Source organism: Dipodomys spectabilis, unplaced genomic scaffold (genome assembly GCF_019054845.1).
Source record: "Dipodomys spectabilis isolate Male_0828 unplaced genomic scaffold, ASM1905484v1 ptg000783l, whole genome shotgun sequence".
Lineage (NCBI taxonomy): Eukaryota > Metazoa > Chordata > Mammalia > Rodentia > Heteromyidae > Dipodomys > Dipodomys spectabilis.
In genome coordinates this window covers 3,232,633-3,257,297 of record NW_024871460.1, presented here as the reverse complement: position 1 = coordinate 3,257,297, position 24,665 = coordinate 3,232,633, and the positions used below count along the sequence as shown (strand labels likewise).

The 24,665-nt window shown below is 40.0% G+C and overlaps 1 protein-coding gene across 1 annotated transcript in view; it reads right to left on the bottom strand.

The window, feature by feature from the left end:
* Positions 1-9,545, bottom strand: part of Anxa13 (annexin A13) — a 48,840-nt gene extending 39,295 nt beyond the window's left edge. Inside the window, exon 1 of the mRNA XM_042673114.1 lies at positions 9,530-9,545. Within this exon, the coding sequence (XP_042529048.1) occupies positions 9,530-9,544 (15 nt within the window). The 5' untranslated portion in view covers position 9,545. The remainder of the gene's footprint in view (positions 1-9,529) is intronic.
* Positions 9,546-24,665: the final 15,120 nt, after the last annotated feature.

The window sequence follows — 24,665 nt, the reverse complement described above, 5'->3', positions numbered from 1 at the left end:
CATCTGTCGGGTCACGTACTTGTTAATGGAAACCCCAGATTCCTATCTGTCAGGATAGTCTTTCACCTCTAAATGGTTATTTATTTGTACTTTGAAGCCATGCAGGAAGCATACACAGTATTATTCTACTAAAGTTCATAAATTCAGAGCTAGAAAATGCAGATGTCCTGGTGAATTTCCTCAGACATAGCTAATAGAGACTGATGTGGAGTTTGAAACAGTCAAGGGGCCGTTTGCATTTTATACAGCAATCTTGGGGGATGGGTGACATATTGGTTTCATTCACTTAATTGGTTCTTGGGCATGTTTCTTAGGACGATCAATCTAATGAAAAGTCTTGCTTCTTTTGCTTTTAAATCAAAATCTTGCTTGTGTGAGCAAAAAGTAAATCCAATGAATAGAAGTTTTCCCCCAGTATACTCTGTTGGATGTATTTAAACATATATTTGATATTTCACTGCATAGTTATGGCTCTGTTTTTACTAGGACTGTCTATGATCATAATGATTAGGAGCAAAGCTGATCTCTCTACTCTTAGATATTCTCACTTATTAGATTAGAAGTTTACTAATCTTGGGGGTGGATTAGAGAGCTGGGAAAGTGTTTAGGAAACCTGAGCTTTGCACACTTAGCGGGCTGCTGACAATGTTACAGAGCTGTCTGTTGCAAAATTGTCGTTTTAAAGTGACATAGATGGGCCAAGTGCCGGTAACTCACACCTGTAAGCCTAGCTACTCAGGAGGCTGAGATCTGTGGATCATGGTTTGGAACCAACTCAAGCAGGAAAATTATGAGACTTATTTCCAAGTAATCACAAAAGAAGGATAAAAGTGAAGCTGTGACTCAAGTGGTAGAGTACTAGGCTTGAGCAAAAAGCTCAGGGACAAGGCTGGGAAGGTGGCTCAGTGGTAGAGTGTTTGCCTCACATGCATGAGGCCCTGGGTTCGATTCCTCAGCACCACATAAACAGAAAAAGTCAGAGTGGTATTGTGGCTCAAGTGGTAGAGCACTAGCCTTGAGCTAAATTGCTGAGGGACAGCGCCCAGGCCCAGAGTTCAGGCCCCAAGACTGACCAAAAAAAAAAAAAAAGCTCAGGGACAGCATCCAGGCCCTGAGTTCAAGCTCCAGAACACACACACACACACACACACACACACACACACACACACACACACACATACACACAGAATTGGTGGTTTTTTTTTTTTTTTTTTGTAGTGACATGCCTGATTATTAAGGCTTTGGCTGTCACTCTACACAGGTAGAACATTGCTACCTTTTGACAAATAAGGCTGAAGGGAAGAACACATCCATTTGGACCACATGACTTATTTACATATTCTGACCATAGGTTCTGAAAAATGAATGAACTTTTATATCAACCAGTAACCTTTTAAATTCACTCAACATTGCATATATGGCACATGTTAACATTTTTTTTAAAATACAAATCAGTCTAGGTGGGTCACTTTTTAGAATGTGCTGTACTCTGAGCTTTATATATTGAAGTGTCATTTACTTAACACAAGTGACTGGGAAGATGGCCAGGAGCAATTGAGTGGACCTGCACTTCCAGTGGTTAATGGCCTGTGTCTATTGACTAAGGCAAAGCCTCCATCTCCAGGAGCCTATTGGTAAGGTTCCATGAAAGGAAAGATTAGATGTGGGCCATCATGTCTATCTTTTGTGGTGTTTTTTGGTGTGTTTAATTTGCAAAATAACTCAGAGGATAAATATGAAAGATGAGTAGCAAGATCAGGTAAGTAGGAGGGAGAGTTGGAGCTGAGATCAGACCAAGCTGAGAAAGCTGTCATCACCTGCTGCTTCTTCGTCAGTAGTCTGATGGCTGTGGGCTGCACCGCTCACATCAGAGCTCTGTTGACAGCTCTCTGTTGATTCATTTGAGGACCCTTTAGTGCTCTGTTGGACTTGAGAACTTAAGAGTTACTGCTAGGGGCAGAATAACATCCGTTACCTGGAAACAACATTTGTGTCTGAGGAAAGAGGAATGGCTGCTTTGAGGTTGTCCATGGCTTGTTCTGGGAGTTAGAAGCCTCTAAAGAGCATTAAACTTCCAGATATCCGATTACTGCTGTATTGCATTGACAAAAGTGAGCTTGGAGGGTAAGGTGTTTGTTGGGATATGATGGCTATTTTTCAACCATGCTATTAGGGGTTATGAAAAATGAAGCACATTTCTCATTAGAAAAGAATCATCCATTTCCTTCTTACATTGCCAAGGGCTGTTTGTTCTTTTTTTTTTTTGCCAATTCAACTAGAACCCAAAATTGAGACTCTTAATCCTTGAAGGTCTAAGGTAAATGGGCAGATTGAAAAGAAAACCTATTGGGACCAAGGAGGGATATCCTGGTATCCAACCAACAGTGTGCAAACAAGTTCTGATTTGCTGTGAAGGAAACAAGGTAAAATAGCTAAATTCCTTTGAGCAAATTCCTGTCTCAATCAGTATCAAAACAATGAATGTCATTCTTTCTCCTAGAGTGTTTAAGCATTGGCTTAAACCTATTGGCTCTAAACCTATTTAATTCTTTTCTTTATAAATTCATTCTTAACATTTCACTCTTCCTTTTAATGCTCACTCTAACCATCTAAGCCCCTACCACCTGAAAGATGAATTGTTCTACTTCCTTCTTATTTAATCTATAACCATCCAAGCTCCCATCACCTGAAAGATGAATCGTTTTACTTCTTTCTTCTCTAGTCTGGTCTTTATTCTCTCTCAGTAACCAAAAAATTTTTAGTATTAGTCATGGCACTACTGGTAATGTCAATAAAAAGAATAGTTACAAGGTATCACTAATGCTTAGGCAAAAATCCCCACTCCCAAGAACAGGTAAGGTCACCCTTGATCACAGAGCTCATCCAAGGATTAGGTACATGACCCACACCAACTAGAATCCTCTCTGACTTTTTATCTATAGATACTGAGAGAAGGAAGATAAGTTTGTCCTTCACATTTCTGAGCTCTGTTTCTGCAGGTTCAACCAAACACAAAGCACAAAAGTATTTCCCAAATTTTCACAGATATTTGCCTTGTCATTATTTCTGAAACAGTACTACAACTATTTAGATTATGTATAATAAGCAATCTAGAAATGATTTATGCAACATGATGGAATATTCATGTTATGTGCAAATATAACAACATCTTCTATAAGGAAGTCGACCATGTGCAGGTTTCAGTATCTATAAGGGGCTCCATGACACTGAGACATCTGTGTTTTCTTGGGTCGCTAAGTGGAGAATGGACAGTATGTGCAGTGCCTAAACTTTAACCAACTCCCTTTAACCAAGTGCTTTTGCCTTCTGTGCCATTGCAAAGATGAAGTTCATTTTCAGTGGGAGAGAATGAAGTCAACACAGAAAGAAGGTGGAAGAGAAGGAAGGAAAGATGAAGGAGAAGTAGGAAGTAGAGAAAGAAGAGGAGAGAGCCAGGAAGAGGAGGGAACAAGATAATAGTCTCAGTCCTAGAGATAAATTATAACTCTCTATCTTCTTTCCCTTTGCCAGTCTAGGGTTGATCTTTGGACCAGTTCTGGTCAGGGATGTAGAAAGGGAGATTTGCCTGGAGTTTTCCAGAAGGATTTTTTTTCTTGATGATAGGTGACTGATATATGTGCCCGCGGGTGGGGACATGGACCACAGATGAGATGGAGAGACAGACATAGTTTGGGTCCTTAAAGATGTCACTAAAGTGCTTTCAAATTTCCTGTTAGGGCTGATAATGAAATGTCCTTTGTTTTGAAATCCATCTGTAGTCCTTGTCATCAAAACCTACTAATTTTTCAGAACCACATAAAGTTCATGCTTCTGTAATTGCCTCTAGCTCAAACTTCTCTCTTGAGTTTCAAGATGGAGTCATTTGCTGGGTCTTCCACGCAAGTATTCCACTGACATCTCGACTTAGAGGATCCCAACACTCTCCCATTTCATGTTCCTCTGTTTTGTCTTCCATTGCTGGAAGGCATTGCCATGTACCGGGTACACAAGCAACATGCCATTCATTCCTCACTGCTCTTACCCACCAAACTTGATTTCCTGCTATGGAAGGTGGATTGCATGGTCTCGTCTGGTTTTGCTTGGGGTTTGTTGTGGTTCTTTTGAGTTTGAGAATCACAATATAACTTTTTTTTTGGGGGGGGGCGTCGGTCGTGAGGCTTGAACTGTGGGCCTGAGCACTGTCCCTCAGCTCTTCAGCTCAAGGCGAGCAGTCTACCACTTGAGCCACAGCGCCACTTCTGGTTTTCTAGTGGTTTATTGGAGATAAGAGTCTCACAGACTTTCCTGCCTGGGCTGCCTTTGAACCATGATCCTCAGATCTCAGCCTCCTGAATAGCTAGGATTACAGGCATGAGCCACCAGTGCCCGGCCACAAGGTAACTTGATTAATGTCATCCTTGCCTTTCCCCCCAGACTCCCCACCACACATTTATCTGCCTCCAGAGCCTCTCTTCTTTTCTCAAGAATCTGGACCTTGTCCCCACCTGTCACATAGCTTCCACGTGCTCTAGTTCACCTTTACGTAAACTTACCTTGTGTTTACTTGCCACAAGTCCCAAACTGTTTTTCCAGTTTAGACAATATTTATGTTGACTAAATATTAGCACAAGCAATTGGCATGTTCACCAACACTATGGCTGATCGCTGGCCATATGTTGTAGCCTTTACAAATTGATTTTCATTTATGGACACTTACAATGGCATCCATTCTTCTCAGCCATGGTCAGCAGAGCTGGTCTATGAGATTAGTGGTATGCTCCATTTGGGTGTTCCTCAAAGAATCACCTAGGGAGAACCTACAAATTGTGCTGCTCAGGACACTAAACCAATTAACTCAGACCCGTTGCGGGTGGAACTCAGACCTCAGTAGCTGTCAGCACACCCCAGGCAAGTCCAAGGTGAGGCAAGTTGGAGAACTTGTTCCCCAGACCCATGCTTTCAAGGCTTTGCTGTGCAGGAGACTCAAGGCTCTTTGTTAAATGCAGATGGGATTCAAAGGTCTGAGTGTGTCTGAGATTCTGCATCTCTGACAAACAAATGTCCTTGTAATGTGGCTACTTCTCCTAGTCCAAGGAACACATGTTGGATAGCAAAGCTGTAGTCCTTTCAAGAGCCTCTGTATCAGCTTGCAAATAATTTCCTAAAAATTATTAGTTCCTTTTTGTCCCTCCTTATTTTTGGTATCTGACTTTGAACTCATGGCTTTATATTTGCTAGGTTGGCACTTGCACACACCTCCAGCCATTTTAGCTTGTAATTTTGAGAAAGGGTCTCACTTTTTCCCTGCTGACAAGGATATTTATCCTCTTATTTGTGCTTCTTGCGATAGCTAGGATAATAGGCATGTACCACCATGTCCAGCTATTGGTGGAAATTGGGTGTTGTGAATTTTGGGCCTAGACTGACCTTGAACTGTGATCCTCCTGATCTGAACCTCTTGAGTAGCTATGATTACAGGTGTGAGTCACTATGCCTGACTCATTAATTCTTTTGAGTTTGTGATTATTTCCATGGTTTTAATGGCTCCCCTATGTCTTGCTTCCTCCCCATTGTCTTGCCTATATTCTATAGCCATCTGCCCATCATAACATAAACTCATTCTCCATTTCCCTCCAGACACTAATTCTTGTGAAAACAACCCACACACTAAAATAGAAGTAAAGATCCATTTAGCTAAACCTAAGCATATTTTTCTGAAGAACATATTTTTCTGAGATCTTCACTGGGCATTCCTATAGACTAAACACACTCTCTGAATGTTGTGTGATTTAGCAACGGATAATAATCCAATATCTGGGGGCTGGGAAGGTGGCTCAGTGGTAGAGCGCTTGCCTTACATGCATGAGGCCCTGGGTTTGATTCCTTAGCACCACATAAGCAAAAAGAAAAAAGCCGGAAGTGGCGCTGTGGCTCAAGTGGTAGAGCGCTAGCCTTGAGCTGAAGAGCTGAGGGACAGCGCCCAGGCCCAGAGTTCAGGCCCACGACCGGACCCCCCCCAAAAAAAAAAATCCAATATCTTAGTTACTGCAGTTCTAAGTAGATTCATAGATGGGATTACAGGTATCAGCCACTGCCACAAACACTAGATCTTCAGTTCAAAAAAATTATCAATGATCACAAACAAGAAATAGAGAAAGCATCAAGCACAAGATTCGTTTTCAGAATTGCTTAGAATTCTAGATCATAATACCCTGGGAAATGTATTTCTGGGCAATTGTCTAATAGCTTTACAATAGTATTTATCAAATAGTTATCTATGGACTTTAGTCTATGGATATATCCTTGGTACTTAATGCTGATATTAAGTTAAAAATTGATATAAAGCACACTGGCTCATCAATGATGACCAAGAGCTAGCTCACAATTCCTATTCCTGCTTTTATATCTCTATTTATAATTGTATAGATGCCAAATTTCATCTCACTATTGCTGCAGCAAAAGAATAAAGAACAGAGGGAGAGTTCATATAAAAACCATGTGTTTGAACCAAGAGAACATTAAGGGAGTATAATATATAAAAATGTCTCAGTAGGTCAATGTTTGAACCAAGAGAACATTACAGGGAGTATAATATATAAAAATGTCTCAGTAGGTCAAATAGGCAAACCTTTTAGGACTGAAAGGCCATACCACATCCTATTTTAGACTTGTTGAAACTCAAATAGTATAATAAAAACCCATTCACAGAGATAATATTACACATGATAAGAAGCTAGTAAAATGCATTTGATTATCATTGACTTGCATCTTACTGATATTTAATTTATACATTTGTTTTGTTCTGCAGTGGATTCAAAAGTAGCATTCTATAATACTTATGGGAATGAACGCCAGGAAATGGAAATAAGAAGCGATTTATTTGTTGTTGTTTTCATTTTCTTTTCATCTTATTTGTTCATTTATCTGTCTTTGGGAAAGGAGGAAGTGGCACAGAAGTGAGCAAATGGGTGAGCAAAGGGTGAACAAATGCAGCAGTGATACTCACTAAACACTACTGAAAATGAACTGCACAACTTGTGGGTGGGGATGGGAGGGAAAAACTGTCAGAGAATGAGGGAAAGGGTGACATAGCTCAAAAAGAAATGTATTCTTTATCTGACTTAAGTAATTGTAACCCTCTGTATGTCACTTTTACAATAACAATAAAGAAAATAAAAATTTAAAAGTAGCATTGTAGTTTTAGTTTGGCATGTTCAAGCAGCTTTTGTTTGTTGGTACTGGGATTTGAACTCAGGGTCTTGAGCTTGCTAGGAGATGCTCTACCACTTGAGCCATGGACAAAGCCATTTTTCTTTGTTTTTATATAGTGTTTCATGCTTTTGTCTAGAGCTGACTTTAGACCACAATCCTCCTGTCTCCACCTCCTGTGTGGCTACAAGTACGATTTGCACCACCGCACCTGTTTATTATATGTGGAGATGGAATAGCACTAATTTTTTTGCCCAGGCTGTCTCAAGCTACAACCTTCCCAATCTCCACTTCCTGAGTAGCTGATATTATAAATGTGAGTCATGCGCTGGGCCCTCAATGAAATGAAATTAACAACTTAATAAATTTTATATTAAGACATTGCTGGGAAAGTATTTTGTAAGACATTTACTTTATTCCAGTGTTTTCATTCCTCATGTACATGTTCAATGGTCTATTACATCAAACACTTCATTCTAAAGGAATGTTAGCCCAGTGGTGGTGAATCACATCTGTAATCCTAGCAACTCAGGAGGCTGAGATCTGATAATCACAGTTCAAGGCCAGCCCAGATAGAAAATGCAATACATTGGTCAATCAGCGCTCACTCCTGAGAGATCTGTATTGATTACAAGTATTTCAAAAGTAGAGCTGGGGCTGGGAAGGTGGCTCAGTGGTAGAGCACTTGCCTTGAATGCATGAGGCACTGGGTTCAATTCCTCAGCACCACATAAACAGGAAAAAGAAAGCTGGAAGTGGTGCTGTGGCTCAAGTGGTAGAGCGCTAGCCTTGAGCTGAAGAGCTAAGGGACAGCACCCAGGCCCAGAGTTCAGGCTCACCAATGGACCCAAAAAAATTTTTTTAAATAAAAAAAGTAGAGCTGTTTTGGAGAAGCTCATCGTTTTGGCTGCTCTAGTAATGAATGCTGTGTATTCTGGGCACTGATGACTCATGCCTGTAATCCTAGCTACTGAGAGGCTGAGATCTGAGGATCATGGTTTGAAGTTGGCTCAGGGCAGGAAAGACTGTGAGACTCTTATCTCCAATAAACTACTAGGGAGAAAAAAAGCCAGAAGTGAGACTGTGGCTCAAGTTGTAGAGCACTAGTCTTGAACAAAAGACTCTCAGGGACAGTGCCCAGACCCTGGGTTCAAGCCCCAGAATTGGCAAAAAAGAAAAAAAAAGATAAAAAAGAAATGCTATGTATAAAAGAATGATTTCAAAAATAATACCTCATGAAGAAAATATTTGTAAGTTTGTAAGCAACTCAGTGTGGTTTTCCAGTGTAGCAGAGGAACCGCCTTTTAAATAAAATTATAGTTCATAGGTAGTTTCATTCTTTTTCTTTTTAGTAGACATAGAACATATCATTTTGCTGTGAAAAGCTATAGTTGGTTTAAAGGCATTAAAATTCATTTATTTTATTTTTTTATTTTTGTCGGTCATGGGGGCTGAACTCTGGGCCTGGACGCTGTCTCTCAGCTCTTCAGCTCAAGGCTAGCACTCCACCACTTGAGCTACAGCACCACTTTGGCTTTTTTCTTCTTATGTGGTGCTGAGGAATCAAAACCAGGGCTTCATGCATGCGAGGCAAGCACTATACCTCTGGGCCCACCTTCCCAGCCCTAAGTCCTTAAAATTTTTATTGGAATAGCTTGGATATACATAGTTCAGTGTAAAAAAGTCAAGATTCACCTGTTAAGTCTTTTGTACATAGTTGGTTCCAAATAATGATTTAGTCAGTTCTTAGAGATTACAAATTTATACATGGGCTATTCACAAATTGAGACATTTTTAATGAACAATAAAATATTCAACAATGAAATATTCAATAAAATTCAAAATTCAAATATTCTATAGATATTTTCAAATATTTAGATGTTTGATATTATTTAGAAACAATAGTGGGATATTTTCACCCTTCAATGCAAATTATATGGCCTGATAGGGGTATTTTTTTTAATCTAAGTGCAGTTTTCACTTGAATCTGCCTTTGATAGAAACTCTGTTATATACAATGTTGACACACCTAACAGCTTTAGTTATACAGTTCACAAATACAGGTTAACCGTGTGCTATTTTCTGCAAGATGCAGTTTACTATTTCAAATACTTCTCCTGAGCCTTTTCTATGAGACTTTTAGCTAACTGGAAGAAATATATCTCAGATGTAGTTAACAACTGGCATATTGTTGCTAAACACAGCAATAAACAGTAATCAAAGGGATAAATTATGGCACTATCAATCATAATTTTGTAGTTTAAATTCCCCTACAGACTAAGCAAAATTAAAACTCGTCCCAAAGGCAACGAATACTCACATGATGGCTGCCCATGTTGGTGTTCTGTTCTGTGTTTTATTAAGAGAGATCAGTCTTTCAGCTGACCAAGTTTATAATGCCTTTCCGAGAGCTTAATAGCTCTTGTGTTTAATAAGTAACTTTTGGAATTGGATTTCTATACGTTGTTTGGGATGGACAGATAAAGGTGAATTTTATGAATAAGATGAAGGGTTTAAACTGCCTTGGAAAGACAGCTTTTTAAAACAAAATACTAATAAAATTGAAGCTCTTTAGGTTAAATAACTTTTCACAACCAAAAAGCTGTCCCGGCCTCGTTTCTAGATCATTGATTTATTTTTCCATATTGTACGTGTTTAAGGTTTTCTCTTACTCATGAAAGTATTAACTAAATAAGCTGAAAATTTTAAACTATCTTAATGAATATTCCTATTGTTGTTATGGAGAATTTTGTTAAAGAAGTAGGGTTTGAACTCAAGCCCTTGTAATTGCTAGGCAGGTGCTTTACCTTTTGAACCATACCTCTAGACCTTTTTGCTTTGTTACTTTTCCTTTTGCTCAGGTGATCTGGATTTTGATCCTCCTGTTTATGCTTTCCTTGTAAGTAAGATGACAGAGGCATCCCTGAAAGAGGAATAAGAGGGACACTCTACTAAACCCTGCTTTTTGAGATGGGTGTCTTGGGTGTAAGCCTGTGTTCCTGGCTACACAGAAAATGCCATAGCTTCATTGAGTTGCTCTAGACCATCACTTTCACTAGTTGGATTCTGTTTTGTTTTGGCTTGCTTTTGCAATGGGTGAAGATAAAATGCAGAGCCTTATATTTTATAAATTCAAATGATGCTATGTTTACATGGTAATTTTTTTTCTAATAATGAAAAAAGATACTATGAAAAGTAAGGCTACTGACCTCCCAGACTCATCTATCTATATCTGTCTTGGTCTTTTTCTTCTCAACAAGATTTTTTATATTAATTAATTAATTTTTTTACAAGGCATGGTTCCATGCCTTGCATGTTTCCTATACTAAAGATATATCTGATATTGGCACATTTCTTTCCAGCATAAGCATAGTGATCATTATGAGAGTAAACCAAGACTTAATTAATCCACCATTACTATTTGTTTAGGTTGCTTTTGGTGCTTTGCTTGAATATTTTCTACACATGTTTACTTGTGTAAACTGAATAAAATTTTGAAGTGGAATTGCTGACCAAAGAATAGTTGAAATGCCAATAGATATTTCCAGGTTATCATCCACAAAGGAATAAATACGGAGACACAAAAATCTGAACCACTAGACCATTTTTTTTTGGTGCCAGTCCTGGGGCTTGAACTCAGAGCCTGGACACTGTCCCAGAGCTTTTGTGCTCAAGGTTAGCACTCTACGACTTGAACTACAGCTCCACCTTGGAGTTTTGGTGGTCAATTAGACATAAGAGTCTCATGCACTTTGCTGCCTGGGCTGGCTTCAAACCATGATCCTCAGATCTCAGGCTCCTGAGTAGTTAGAATTGCAGGTGTGAACCACTGACTGGTACCCAGATGGACCATACTTTCTATTTTATTTTATTACCTGAAACTAGTTGTACAAGAAGGGTTCGATTAAACATGTCTATTTATATGTACAAATCGTCTTGATCAGTGTTACCCTTTCCCTTCTCCTATCCTCACCCGTCTCCTCGTTTCCATTTTCATGTATGTACATTCAGTATTATGACAGTATTCACCCACAATTCCTCTATCCATTTTTTGCCATCTTTCTTTTAGCTCCCCACCTTTTCCCCAGTCAAGAGATGTTCTAGTTTTCTGGTATTTATTTTATTAAACTGCTTGTTAACTGCTCAAATGAGTTATAACCATGAATCTCACTCTTGCCTGTATCATACCTTAGTCAGTTGGATCATGTATATAGGGATGTTGCCTTGTATGAGTTTACATATATGTTTAGATTTTTAGATCTAACTTCCACATACTAGAGAAAACATGGGCACTTTTTCCTCTCTGAGCATGTCTAACTTTACTCAATATGATTTTTTTCTAGGCCCATCCTTTTCTCTATAAATAACATAATTTGATTTTTTTTCTGATAGATAAACAAAATTCCATTGTATATATTTTTTGATCCATTCTCATCATTCTTGAACACGAACTGATCCATGGCATTTACTTTCAAAAGAAAATAATTCACAGCCCCTACAATCCCATGCTAGTACTCCTTTTCCACACATCATTATCAAAATGTTCTGTGAATTTCAAAGAAGAAAGGTGATTATTTCACGTTGTAATTTCCATCCCTCTTAGTTAATAGCCTTAATATATTTCATTTCTTTTTTTACATTCCTTTTTTTATTGTGAAAATACCATACAGAGGGTTTACAATTACATGGGCAAGGTAATGAGTACATTTCTTCTCCAGCTTTGTTGCCTCCTCCTGTGTTTCCCCTTCCCATCCTATATTTCATTTCTTAGAAGCCACTTTCATAAACTATGGTTTTCTTGTTCAAGACCTTAGTGTTTCCTTTTCTGCTTGTTTTTGTTTTTTGAAATAGAGCCTTACTACATAACCCAGGTTGGCCTTGAATTTATGATCTTCACGCCTCAACTTTCTAAATGTCTGGATTCCAAGAATGTTCCATACTCTCTCTTTCTCTCTTTTCAATAATGCCCTGAGTTCTTGGCTGTCCTTTTGAGTTACTAGTTAATTTTTATTTGTAAAAACCTTTAAGTCAGGGGCTGGGAAGGTGGCTGAGTGGTAGAGCGCTTGCCCTGCATGCCTGTGGCCCTGGGTTCGATTTCTCAGCACCACATAAGCAAAAAGAAAAAGCCGGAAGTGGCATTGTGGCTCAAGTGGTAGAGCGCTATCCTTGAGCTGATGAGCTGAGGGGCAATGCCCAGGCCCAGAGTTCAGGCCCCATGACTGGACCCCCCCCCAAAAAATAAGTAAAAACCTTTAAGTCAATAGGCCCTTTTCAAGTGTAACAATGATTTTCCCTCCGTTGTTTTGTTCACCTTTTGTCTCTGTTTATGTCTTGAGTATGTGTATATGTGTGGAGAGAGGATGTTAGCTTTTATGTATTCAAACACACCAGTATTTTTTTTCACTTGCTTAGAAAAATATTTTTTGTATCAAGATGACTCAATCTTGTACATTTTAATTCTTTAAGGCTTATATCTTTGAACCATTTGGAACTGATTTTTGATACACATTCAGGAAGAAAAGGATTTGACTTAGCTTTTGTTAATTGATCTTCAATAGTTACTACCTAATTCATGGTCATTTCTCCTCTATTGATTCAAGATGTCATCTCTATTTTATGCTAAATTACCTTTAAATATGGAATTAAAATTCCATATAGATTCAGTCTTGATTGTACTTATTCTTTTGTTTTTGTTTTTGGGTCCAGTCGTGGGGCCTGAACTCTGGGCCTGGATGCTGTCCCTCAGCTCTTCAGCTCAAGGCTAGTGCTCTACCACTTGAGCCACAGTGCCACTTCAGGCTTTTTTCTTTTGCTTATGGGGTGCTGAGGAATCAAACCCAGGGCCTCAGGCATGCAAGGCAAGCGCTCTACCACTGAGCCACCTTCCCAGCCCCTTGTTTTTTTTGTTTTGTTTTGCAAGTTCTGGGGCTTGTAAACTTAGGACCTGAGTGATGTCTCTAAGCTTCTTTTTGCTCCAGGCTAGCATTCTCCCACTTGAGCCACAGTGCCACTTCCAGTTTTTTCTGTGTATATGGTACTGGGGAATCAAACCCAGGGCTTCATGCATGCTAGGCAAGCACTCTACCACTGAGCCATATTCCCAGCCCCGTTTTTTTTTGTATTCTTTTAAGTTTTGTCTGTTGAAATCCTTGGATATACCAATTGCTCAGATTACTATAGTAAAGATTAATCCGAATTTTTTTGGTTAGAATTTATAGTTAAACTGATACATAGGACTAGCAGGAGAGGGTTGAACTGTCAGGGAGGGTAAAGAAGGTTGACTATAGTTGAATTAGATTATTTGCAGCTATGAAAACAAAAAAGAAAACCTGTCTTGCCCATGTAATTGTAACTCCTCTGTATGGTATTCTCACAAAAAAATAAAAAAATAAAATAAAACCTGTTGAGGATGCTATTTGGGGGAGAGGGTAGCAGGGAATATGATTAATAGGGAAGGGAGATTGATTAGAATAATAGTTTAAATATGCATGAAGATGTAATAATGAACTTCCTTTCTGTATAACTGAAATAGCTAATAAAAATAAGCAAATTAACAAACAAACAAACAAAAAAGGCCAGGTGGTGGTGGCTCATGCCTATAATCATAGCTACTGAGGAGGCTGAGATCTGAAGATTGTGGTTCAAAGTCAGCCCAGGCAGGAAAGTACAAGAGACTTTTTCTCCAATTAATCACCGAAAAATGGAAGTGGTGCTGTGGCTCAAAGTGATAGAGCACTAACCTTGAGCAAAAGAGCTCAGTGACAGTGCCCAGGCCAGGAGTTCAAGCATCAGGACTAACAAAAAAAGCTTATGTACAAGAAACAATCAAATAAATAACTACAAATGATTACATTTGCTCCAAGGAAGATTAACAGGATGTTATAATGCATGTGTGTGTTTGAGAGACAGACACAGAGAAAGAGCGAGACCAAGACAGAGATCCCTTAAATTTTAACAGGACAGGCTGGGAAGGTGGCTTGCCTTTCATGTGGGAGGCCCTGGGTGTGATTCCTCAGGACCACATAAGCAGAAAAAGCCAGAAGTGGCGCTGTGGTTTAAGTGGTAGAGCGCTAGCCTTGAGCTGAAGAGCTGAGGGACAGCACCCAGGCCCAGAGTTCAGGCCCCATGACAAAAAATAAAAAATAAAAAACAAAAAACTTTCAACAGGACTTTTCAAAAGCTAACATAGATCTATTTTACTTTTTTTTTCTTTTTTGTTGGTCGTGGGGCTTGAACTCTGGGCCTAGGTGTTATTCCTCAGCTCCTCAGCTCTTCAACTCAAGGCAAGCGCTCTACCACATGAGCCACAGCTCCACTTCTGGTTTTCTGGTGGTTAATTGGAGATACGATCACAGACTTTCCTGCCTGGGCTGGTTTCAACCGAGATCCTCAGATCTCAGCCTCCTGAGTAGCTAGGATTATAGGTGTGAGCCATTGGCGCCCAGCTATTTTACTTTTTTTTTTTTTTTTGAGGCAGGATCTTACTTTATAGCACAAGCTGGGCTGGCCTCAAACTCACAATTCTGCCTGAGCCTCTAGAGTGTTGGGATTATAGCTATATACCACCATAACCATCTGGGAACCTTATATTTAAACTACAAATTAAAAGATGAGAAGGAGTTTTCATTAAAGGAGCGGTTTCCATATTAGTTGACTGTTATTATCTTGTGCTCAGGCTCAAAATAAGAAGAAATTTGTGAACTGTAGAAAATACAAGAAGCCTGACAGATGCCAGGAAGTATGCTGTGTGTTGGAGATTCAGGAAAACAAGACAAAGCACCAGAAATTCACAGTGGAATGGAATGGGGAGAAGATCTGAAGGTAGAAGTTAACCACCAATTGGTTATCATTTTATTTTACATTAATATTTTTTCCTTTGTGTCTAATTTTTGCCTTATATATAATCCACTCCCTCCTTTTGGCAGGCCCTAGACTTCTCAGGACCTCATCCTCACTGCTCCACTTCCAGCTGGCTCTGGAATCACTGTCACTGACCCCTCCCGGGAACCTCAGACCAGTGATATCTCCTCCCCTCTCTCTCCTGCCCGTGGGTGGGGAAGCTCAAAGGTCAGGAGGAGTTGATTAACTGCCACTGCAACTCACCTCAGAGATAAGTTCTTTTGAAGGGGGTTGAGTTGTTGAGCACAGGAAATGCCTCACTACATGTTTATGGCTTCAGGGAGGTAAAAGATAGAAAGCTAAGAGGCTCAATAGGAAATGTGTGTGGCTTTTTAATTTTGTGGATCACCACGACTGTGAATACCTCTTGATTGTTTAGATTTGTATTGGACTGAGATAGAACTCTGATGTCATTCCCTCTGTCTCTTTCCTCACTTGGGTTCTTAGGGAAGTGTCTGAGATAGCTACTAGCAGCCACTTTAGGGACCAAAGGGGCATTTCTGTGACCTTAGACAATTTCTAGGAGGATGTGATGGCTGGAGACTCAGAGGTCAGAGAGGAAAGAACTGTCTGAGAAAGAAGGAGAAGCCCGGTGCTGGTGGCTCACACCTGTAATCCTATCTACTGAGGAGGCTGAGATCTGAGGATTCAAAGACAAGCCCGGGCTGGAAAGTCTGTGAGACTCTTATCTCCAATAAACCTCCAGAAAACCAGAAGTGGCGCTGTGGCTCAAGTGGTAGAGCGCTAGCCTTGAGCTGAAGAGCTGAGGGATGGTACCCGGAGTTCAAGCCCCATGACCAACCAATAAAAAAAGTAAAGAAAGAAAGAAAAGAAAGAAGAAGAAGAGGACATGCTCCAAGGGATGAGGGAAAACAAGAAGAGAAATGCAAAACCAGTATACAGTAAAGCCACCAGCACAACCATATTCATTGTAGAACTAACCACTATAGCATGGTAAGGAATCATCCCAGATGCCCCTCAGTGGCTGAATTCATCAAGAAACTATGGTGTTATATACACAATGAAATTTTACACACCCATTCAAAAGGATGATATTGTACCATTTGTAATGAAATGAAAAGACTTGGAAAATATTGTTAAGTAAGTTAGTCCCTGAGAGATCTAAGATGTATGTTTTCCCTAATAGTTGGAAGCTACTTTTAGTTTACAAACTCATAAGTAAATATATTGGGGGATATGCAAGTATATACAAATGTATTAACTTGCTAGAGGGGATGTGGAGGAAGAGGAGCCCTATTACACTGCTGGTGGGAATGTACACTTATATAACCACTTTGGAAAGCAGTCTGGAGGGTCCTCAGAAAGCTAAATATTGGCCTCCCTTATGACCCAGTCATACCACTCCTAGGCATCTATCCTGAACAGAAACCAGGATACAAGGACACACACACCTCCATGTTTATTGCGGGACTGTTCACAATAACCAGCATATGGAAACAACACAGATGCCCCACTACAGATGAATGGACCCCAAAATTTTGGTATCTATATGCAATGGAATATTATTCAGCCATTAGAAAGAACAAAATAATGGCATTTGCCGGGAAATGGATGGAGCTAGAAGAAATCATGTTGAGCAAGGTATGCCAAGAACAAAGAAACAAATGGCACATGGTCTCCCTGATAAGTAGATGTTAAATCCAAAATATAAGGTGATAGAACAAAGTAAACAAGACTCAAAAAACAAAGGTCCTCCACTCATCTGGTCGAATCATTACTAAATGACCCCATGCTGCTGATCACATATATGGCATATATGTGCACATTGGAGGGAAACTAGGAGGACGACACAGAACCAGAGGGAAACAGGGAAAAACATACAACAGTGGGACCCATCAGCTGCACTGGACATTGATCAAAATGAACTAAGCAACTCAATGGCAGTGATGGGAGGGAGGGAATGAGTGGGAAAGAGGGAACAGCTGACACTAAGCAAAAGGAAAGAAATGTACATATCACCTGATATGGAAGAAGTAACTGTATTGTCAAAGCTCATAGAACTCATAAACTTTATAGATCACAACAGAGACAATTTGCCTCACCAAGATTAGAATGCATTTCTGACTTTAACTATCACTATCCCACAATACTGTGAAATTTGTGAAATTTATGGAATCACTTAATCACAATAAAGAAATTGCAAAAAAAAAAAAAAAAGAAGGTAAAAAATGTATTAGCTGAAATATGGTGGATTCAAGGGAGAAGTCAAATAGTGTAATTCCTTAGAAAGCCAAAATCAAAGTTCAGGAAAATAAAACACTGAGAAGCAGGTATTCAAAAGGGATGGAGTCAAGGAGAGAGAGGTAGACAAATGAAGAGGAAAAAAGGGGGAAATGCAGAATCCAATGCATATATTATAAAATTAAGAAGAGTGAAGGAAGGGGTAGAAGGAGAGGGAATGGGTAAGAATGTGAAAGGGGCGACATTGATCAAGATATATTGTAGTCACAGACTGCTTTGTTAAGTGGAAACTCCTTTGTACAACTACTGAAAATAATTTTAAAAAATAAAACAAATGGGAGAGAGGTTTTCTTGTATCATTAACTATTATAAATAATAATAGGTGTGGTATGACAGCTTCCTCTGCTAGCCAGGGTGTGTTTTTAACATCTCTTGGATTGTGATGGTTCTCAGGTTAAGGTGAAAAGGAGTCAGCCTGGCAGAGGAGCATGACAAATGGCATGGCAGTCCCAGACAAAAGCAGCAGCAAAGATACAATGCATAAAACAGCGGATGGACATGGTATCTTTGTAAATGACAACTTCATTGGCTTGACTGCTCAGATGAAAAACCATGCAGGCAACCTTGACTCTTCTCTATGTTCAATTTGTCAGCCAATCTGGCAGCTTTGTTTAAAGAAGATGTACAGAATCTGCCCACTTCTCTCCACCTCCCGAAGTCCAAACACCACCTGGATCATTGCACTGATGGATCTCCCTGCTTCCATCTTTACTCTGGGCACATTTGGGCTGAGCAATGTAAATGATCCTCGTAACATTCTGTTATGCTATTGTCTGATTGTTATCCTTGGATAGCTACCATCACCCTCAGCAAAAAAAACCAAAAAAAAAACACAAACAAAACAAAAAAAAACCAGTGTTTACAATGGAAGATTCACTTCTAAGGTTGCTGATCCCTCTCTGGCACCCTTTCTAAACTTCTTCTTCCCTTAGGACCTTGCTCCAGGTATACAGTTCTCCTTGCTATTACTTATTAAGCACAATGGCTATACTCCTTCTGATCAGTATATATCATTTCAACGTGTTTTGGTTTTACGGTGCTGGTGATTGAACTCAGAGGCAAGTGTTCTACCACTGCACTACAGCCCCAGCTCCTCAGTATAATTTCTTTGTGCATCTTTTTCCTCCTCCCTGGGATATAACCTCTGCTGGAGGGAAGGGGAGAAAATAGGGGGAGGATAAGGGCTTATGTTTTGTTTACTTCTGGCTCAGGTCCCCCCCTGGCTCTTGTAAGTACAGATAGCTCCTGATGTAGGCTATTAAGACCATATTTCAGACTCTTTTATAGTCATCTAGAATTAATATGCAACAAAAGCACAAAAATGCAATTTTCCAAACACTTGCTTGATCTTTTCTTCTGCAGAAAGCCAAAGTAGCATTTCTTTTGATGTCCAGTGGTTTAGATAAAACCCCAAAATGTGAGATGATTTTTGGACTGACATTTTCCTCTATCTGAGTAAAAATACAACATATTCTTTGTGGTTGATTATAGTTTCCTCTTCACACGAGTTCTTAGCTTCCCAAGAGTAGAGTCTGGCCTTCTGCTTGACACATTCCCACGGTGTCAGCATGCAGAGTTCACTTCGTGAAAGTTGTTCCTTCCCAGAGACACAAAGGCTGAAATATGCAGGGAAGGGTGATAGTTGTAGAAAGCAACTGAATTCCAGTGGTGAATATCCTAAAAGTCACACATTCACATTCATCTGACAGGTCTTTGTCAAATATTTATTATATGTTTGCCACATGCAAGGCGTTGTTAAACTATGGGATTTATGACAGATTCAGGACTCAACTCCCTCCGTAGCCCTTGCCAATCTTTATGATCTTACAGGAGAAATAAACATCAACATCAAGAAGCACATCTTAATTTAATAGGCATTTTGTGGCAGAAAAATATACTGACAAAGCAAATCCCTGGTTTTAGTTCTGCTATGTAGGGTTGTAATTACATGAAAGACACGCACTCTTCCCTTCTCAGGTATCTGCTTTGGAAATTTAAGAGTTGGACTTCATCTCTCCATTTCTTCCAGACTTAAATTACTATAAGCAATTTATGTTTTATAGTAGATATTTCAAGCCAAGCACTGCTAGCTCACGTCTGTAATCTTAGCTACTCAGGAGGCTGAGATCTGAGGATCACAGTTCAAAACCAGCTGGGGCAGGAAAGTCCATGAGACTTAACTCCAATTAACCACCAGAAAACTGGAAGTGGCGCTGTGGCTTTAAAGTGGTAGAATGCTAGCCTTCAGCAAAAAAAGCTTAGGGACAGTACCCAGGGCTCAGGTTCAAGCTCCATGCTTGACAAAAACCAACAACAAAAAAAACAACTCACCAAAAACCCATATGTCAGATAGGATATGTGATTGCTTTGCCAGTGACTGCAAATCTAACTCTCAAATAATGTAAGCAAACAGGGATGTTTTATCTGCTCATAAAATTCAGAAAGGTTGTCTTTTTGTGATTTTGTGATTTTTCTCTGTTATCTTTTTGCTCTTTTTTATTTGCTCTTTTTGTATCAAATATCATATGGTAGGAGAAAAACAGGTAACAAAGAGAGAGCTTGCCCATAAGAACTCCAGATCCCTTGTAAGAGTATAGGGTATTACAGTGTGCAAGTAATCCTGAAGCCAAGATACAATAAAGCCACAAATGACTGTTACAGAGCAGGATGTTACTGAAGTTGGAAGAGGAAAAATGGTTGCCAGGTAAGTGGAATGGCAAGAATGGGAAGCATTGGACGTGGTGGTTGCCACTGAAATGATTGGCAGCTGGTCAGATGAACCCAGGGTCTAGAGGAGAAAAAGAGTCAGAGACTTGACAATGGTCTTGAGAAGTTCTTCTAGATGAGACCATTTTATTTGGATGATGGCAAAATGGATGAGAACCCAAGAAGAATCAAGGATGCCCCTCCCAGAATGGGGCTCAGGTACCTGGACAGAAGTTGGTACCATTAGCTGAGGTCAGGAAGATGCAGTGCAGGGAAGAGAATACAGAGTGGGAAGGATAGAGATTTTTAACTTTGTTAAGTTAGAGATTTTTTATTAGATAACCAGGTGGGGATATCAAATTGGCAAGTGGTTGTGAATGATGCCTGGATTGGAGGGGGGAGGGGGTCACTCACATATGCATATATACACCAAAATCCAGAAGGAAAGTCATTTTGGAAAGTGGGAAGAAAGAGGGTACCTGGACATCAGGGAGGAGAGGGGAGGAAGGAAGAGATGGCCCTGAAATGAAACTTGGGTGTGCCAACATTTATCGGTTGGAAGAGGAAGTGAAAGGGTTAGAAAAGGGGTGGAGGTGAGGAGGATCGATTAAGAGCAGAAGAAGATAAGAAGAAGGTAGGGTGCAGAAGATAAGATAGGAACACTTGTAGAGGGAAAGTATTCAACTGGGTGAACCAAAACGTCCAAAATGCATTTTATTTGATTTGTTACAGCTCATGTTTCATAATTTCTGGGATATGTGTCATGTGAACAGAGCAACCTTTTCTCAAGAGCTTGTTATTTTTAAGTTAATATGAATGATTTAATTTTTAAAAACTAATTAAACTTGATTTGGGAGAATTTGCCTCTGCCTGATGGGAAGGAGAGCAAGCAGGAATCGGTGCACGAGGCCTCTAGGGAACACAGTGCCCTTGCTGGGTACCTCATCACCTGCTCGGTAATCACCTGCATGATTGAAGGATCCCACACATCCATCCCAGGGGACCATGCAGAGGCAGGCAGACAGGCACAGGAGAAAGATTATTACAAGGTTTATTAGAGGAGCCGTATTTCCTCCACGAGGGAGCACGTGGCACCTGTCCCTGTCCAGGTAGCAGCAGGGTCTGAAGGTCGGAAGTGAGGTGGATGGGAGCCCAGGTGGATCTGGGCGGAGAGAGGGAGGGGCCAGGTGTATGGTGGGAACTCCAGGGCTGGGAGGGGCCCAGGTCTGGGTGGAGCTGAGGACCAAAGGTGAGCATAATGCTAACAATGATGACCCTGGCATCCATGTTTGTAACTCTAAACTGAAGGAACAAACCAGAGGGATTGTGAATCTCCTATCTGAAGACTACTTAGACACTATGATCCTTAATAGAAGCATCTATCTACCCTTTTCTTGTGAAAATGTATTCACACCAATTAAAACAATAACAAGAACAAAGACTTCATTTTTGGTTCCAAAAACTTGCTTCAGGTAAGCATCACCTGCGGAAATGAATATTTTGATTACTGGCCTTTTTATTTCGTGATTCTAGGCAAAAGCGTGTGCACAACCAGAGGCAAGATTCTCATTTTCAAGCTCACATTGCTTTTGTGGCATTTTAAAGCCTGGGCTATGTTAGAAATTAATTTTACTTTATGAGGGACGCGGTGACTAAGATGCCTGAGATAAGAGCTTTTGTCTTTTGAACTTCCCCATATTTTCACATTCTGTTGTTGGCTGACTTGAGCTCTGAAATTTATAAAGAAGGCCCAGCTGAGGCTTTCTTGCTGGGAGGCCCTTTGCTTTCCCCAGGACTACAGCCTGTGTGGGCTCCACTCTGGAGTCTGACAAAAGTTTGATTATCTCCACAAGGCAGAAGCAAAGACCAAGCAATACAACTCCATTAAAAAAAAATGTTAAAAGCCCTTTTCCCATCCTTTCTTGGAGTCTATGAGATTTCCCAAGTGATCTTAAATAAAGGCTGTTAAAAAAAAAAGTAGTATTATCAGTCATGTGGAGTGATAATGGATAAATGATTAATAGAACAGGAAGCTAATAAGTTACCTGCTGACTGCTGGGTGGGTGGAAAATGTCATTGCTAAACCAAGATTGTATGTCATTTTTCCACACATGACTAAGGCTCCTTGCCCTTTCCTGATAGGCAAGGCTGCTTTTAGAGACAGAATTCTTAAAGCAACAAATGGCCTGGTGCCTCACTAGGAATTTAATTAATTTAGCCATGATGAATCATTTTAGTTTCCAGATCTTGCCTTTGAAAAGCCGCTCTTTTTTATCTGCTCATCAGTTAGATATCTTCAGCCATCAGTGAAGGAAGATACTAGCAGGCTCCCAGAGGCCAAGTAGAAGTTTAGCTAAATATTTCCTATTATTTTGTTGTTTTTGTAATGTTTCAACTCAGAACCATTTTTTTTCTTTTCTTTTATTATCTTTAAGGAGTTGTTCTAAGGAGTTGACATTTACCAAAGCAATTTGTGAATACAATATATCTTCATCAATATTCTCACCTATTCTTCCCCTACTTATCCTCTCCCTCACTCTTCCAAATTTTGTAGGATATACATTGAATTCTTGACTGCATTTTCCACCTCTTCTCCTCTTCATTCCTCTCTCCTTTCCCTTTGCCCCACCCCTTTTGAGTACCTGCTTCCTAGTATTTTATTTTGCTGAGCTTTGATTTTGGCTTTCTAAGGAATGACACTATTTGAGTTCTCCCTAGAATCTACTATATTTCATTTAATACATTTGTATACAAGATATTCACTTACAAGTTTCTAAGCTGAATTTAGCTTTCACATATAAGGGAGACATGAATCCTTTGTGTCTCTGGGACTGACTTTCTTCACTTAACATAATTTTTTCCAGCTTTTTCCATTTCTTCACAAATGGTATAATACCATTCTTTCTAATGGATGAGTAAAATTTCATTATACACACACACACACACACACACACACACACACACACACACACATTTTCTTCATCCATTCATCCATTGAGGTGTATTTGGGCTGATTCTACACCTTGGCTATCTTTCCCATATTTTCATGATTGCATTTATCTTCCTCTACTGTGTATCAGATTCCTTAAGTGTCTTTTGCAATGTTGGCTTAATGGTCATGAATACCTGTTGTTAGAGTAAATTAGACTTTGCCAGAAAGCCATGAGACATCCAGGTACAAAGAACAAAGAAAGGTTTATTGCCAGCAAAGGGACTGGCAAGACCCCTTCTCACAAAGGAGAAGTGAAAAGTGCTGGCTATTGTTTGAGGTGACTTATATATACTTAGGCGAGGAGGGGCTAGGAAGCAGAGACTCTGGTGTGAACATGTGGACCAGGGGCTTCATCATGGTGGACTAGGATTTATGGCTTCTGCCCCAGCAATAGATAAGGGGCCTGCAGCTGCCTAGACCTGAAGGTCACTCTGAGGGGCTCTTGCTGCCTTATTTGGTGGCAGCTGCCCCAGAGGAGTGCTGTCTCAAGGTAAAGAGGTTTGGAGGCTGATTCTTTACTGCCTTTACTATATGGGCCTCGTGTTGCCTAGGAAGGGAGCATGCTAAGCTGTGGAGAGGGGAAGGAGCATGCTAAGCTATGGGAAGGGAGCTCCTTGGGCTGACACCTGTAGTTTTTATTTGTCATAGAAGTTTAAAAAATTCTCCTACAGGTTTGAGGAATGGCATTGCTCGATACAATAATCTAGGTTGGAAGTTTATTTTAGGGCTTGAAATACATCATTCCATGCTCACTTTGAATTTAAAGCTCCTGTTGAGAAACCTCTTGTTATTCTGATGAGTTGGTCTGTATCTGTGACTTGGTGCCTCTCTTGAAGCTTTCAATATTATTTCCTTGTTCTAGAAAATACATTCTTTTAACTATAATATTCCAGGGACAGGTTCTTTTCTGGTCTTACCTGTTTCTGATCCTAGAAGTCTCCTGTACATGACTGTCTCTTTTTCAAGTTTTGGGAAACCATCTCTTATTATCTTATCAAACATGTCTCGTATGTCTTTAGCTTACATCACTTCTTAAGGATGACCCAAAGCGCTTGCATGTTCTAGTCATACATTCTTTTTTTTTTTTATCCTTAAAAATAAAAATGGACCACCGTCTACTTACTATACCTTTTACTGCAGAAGCATCTTGCTGCTTAAACTTCTCAACAGGTTCACTTGAGACCCTCCCCCTTTCTATAACTGCCTCTCATGATTTTCTTCTCCCAGTCACTGTCTAGAGTGTTCTAAGACTTCCTGAGTTGTAGTAGTTCCTTGTTTTGAAGTCTCCAGATTAGCTATCTCAAATAAATAGGCCCTCTCTCAAGAAGGTGCCTTGCTGTAACTCGCTGAGATAGGCACTGTTAATCCCACTTGGGATTAGTTCAACGGTCTGGGTTTAAGGCTTGTGTGATGCGCAGGTTTGTCTTGCAGCTAGGTTCGCCAGTGTGTCATCAAGGCTGCTTGTGGTAGAGGCATTGTTGGTCTTCCCTACCAGGGAGCTGGAGCTGCATTCAGTTTTCTAATTTACTCCACCTGTATGTTTCTCTGTGTTTTTTTCTGCTGTCCTGTCCCTCTTTCATGTTTCTTAGTGTCCTTC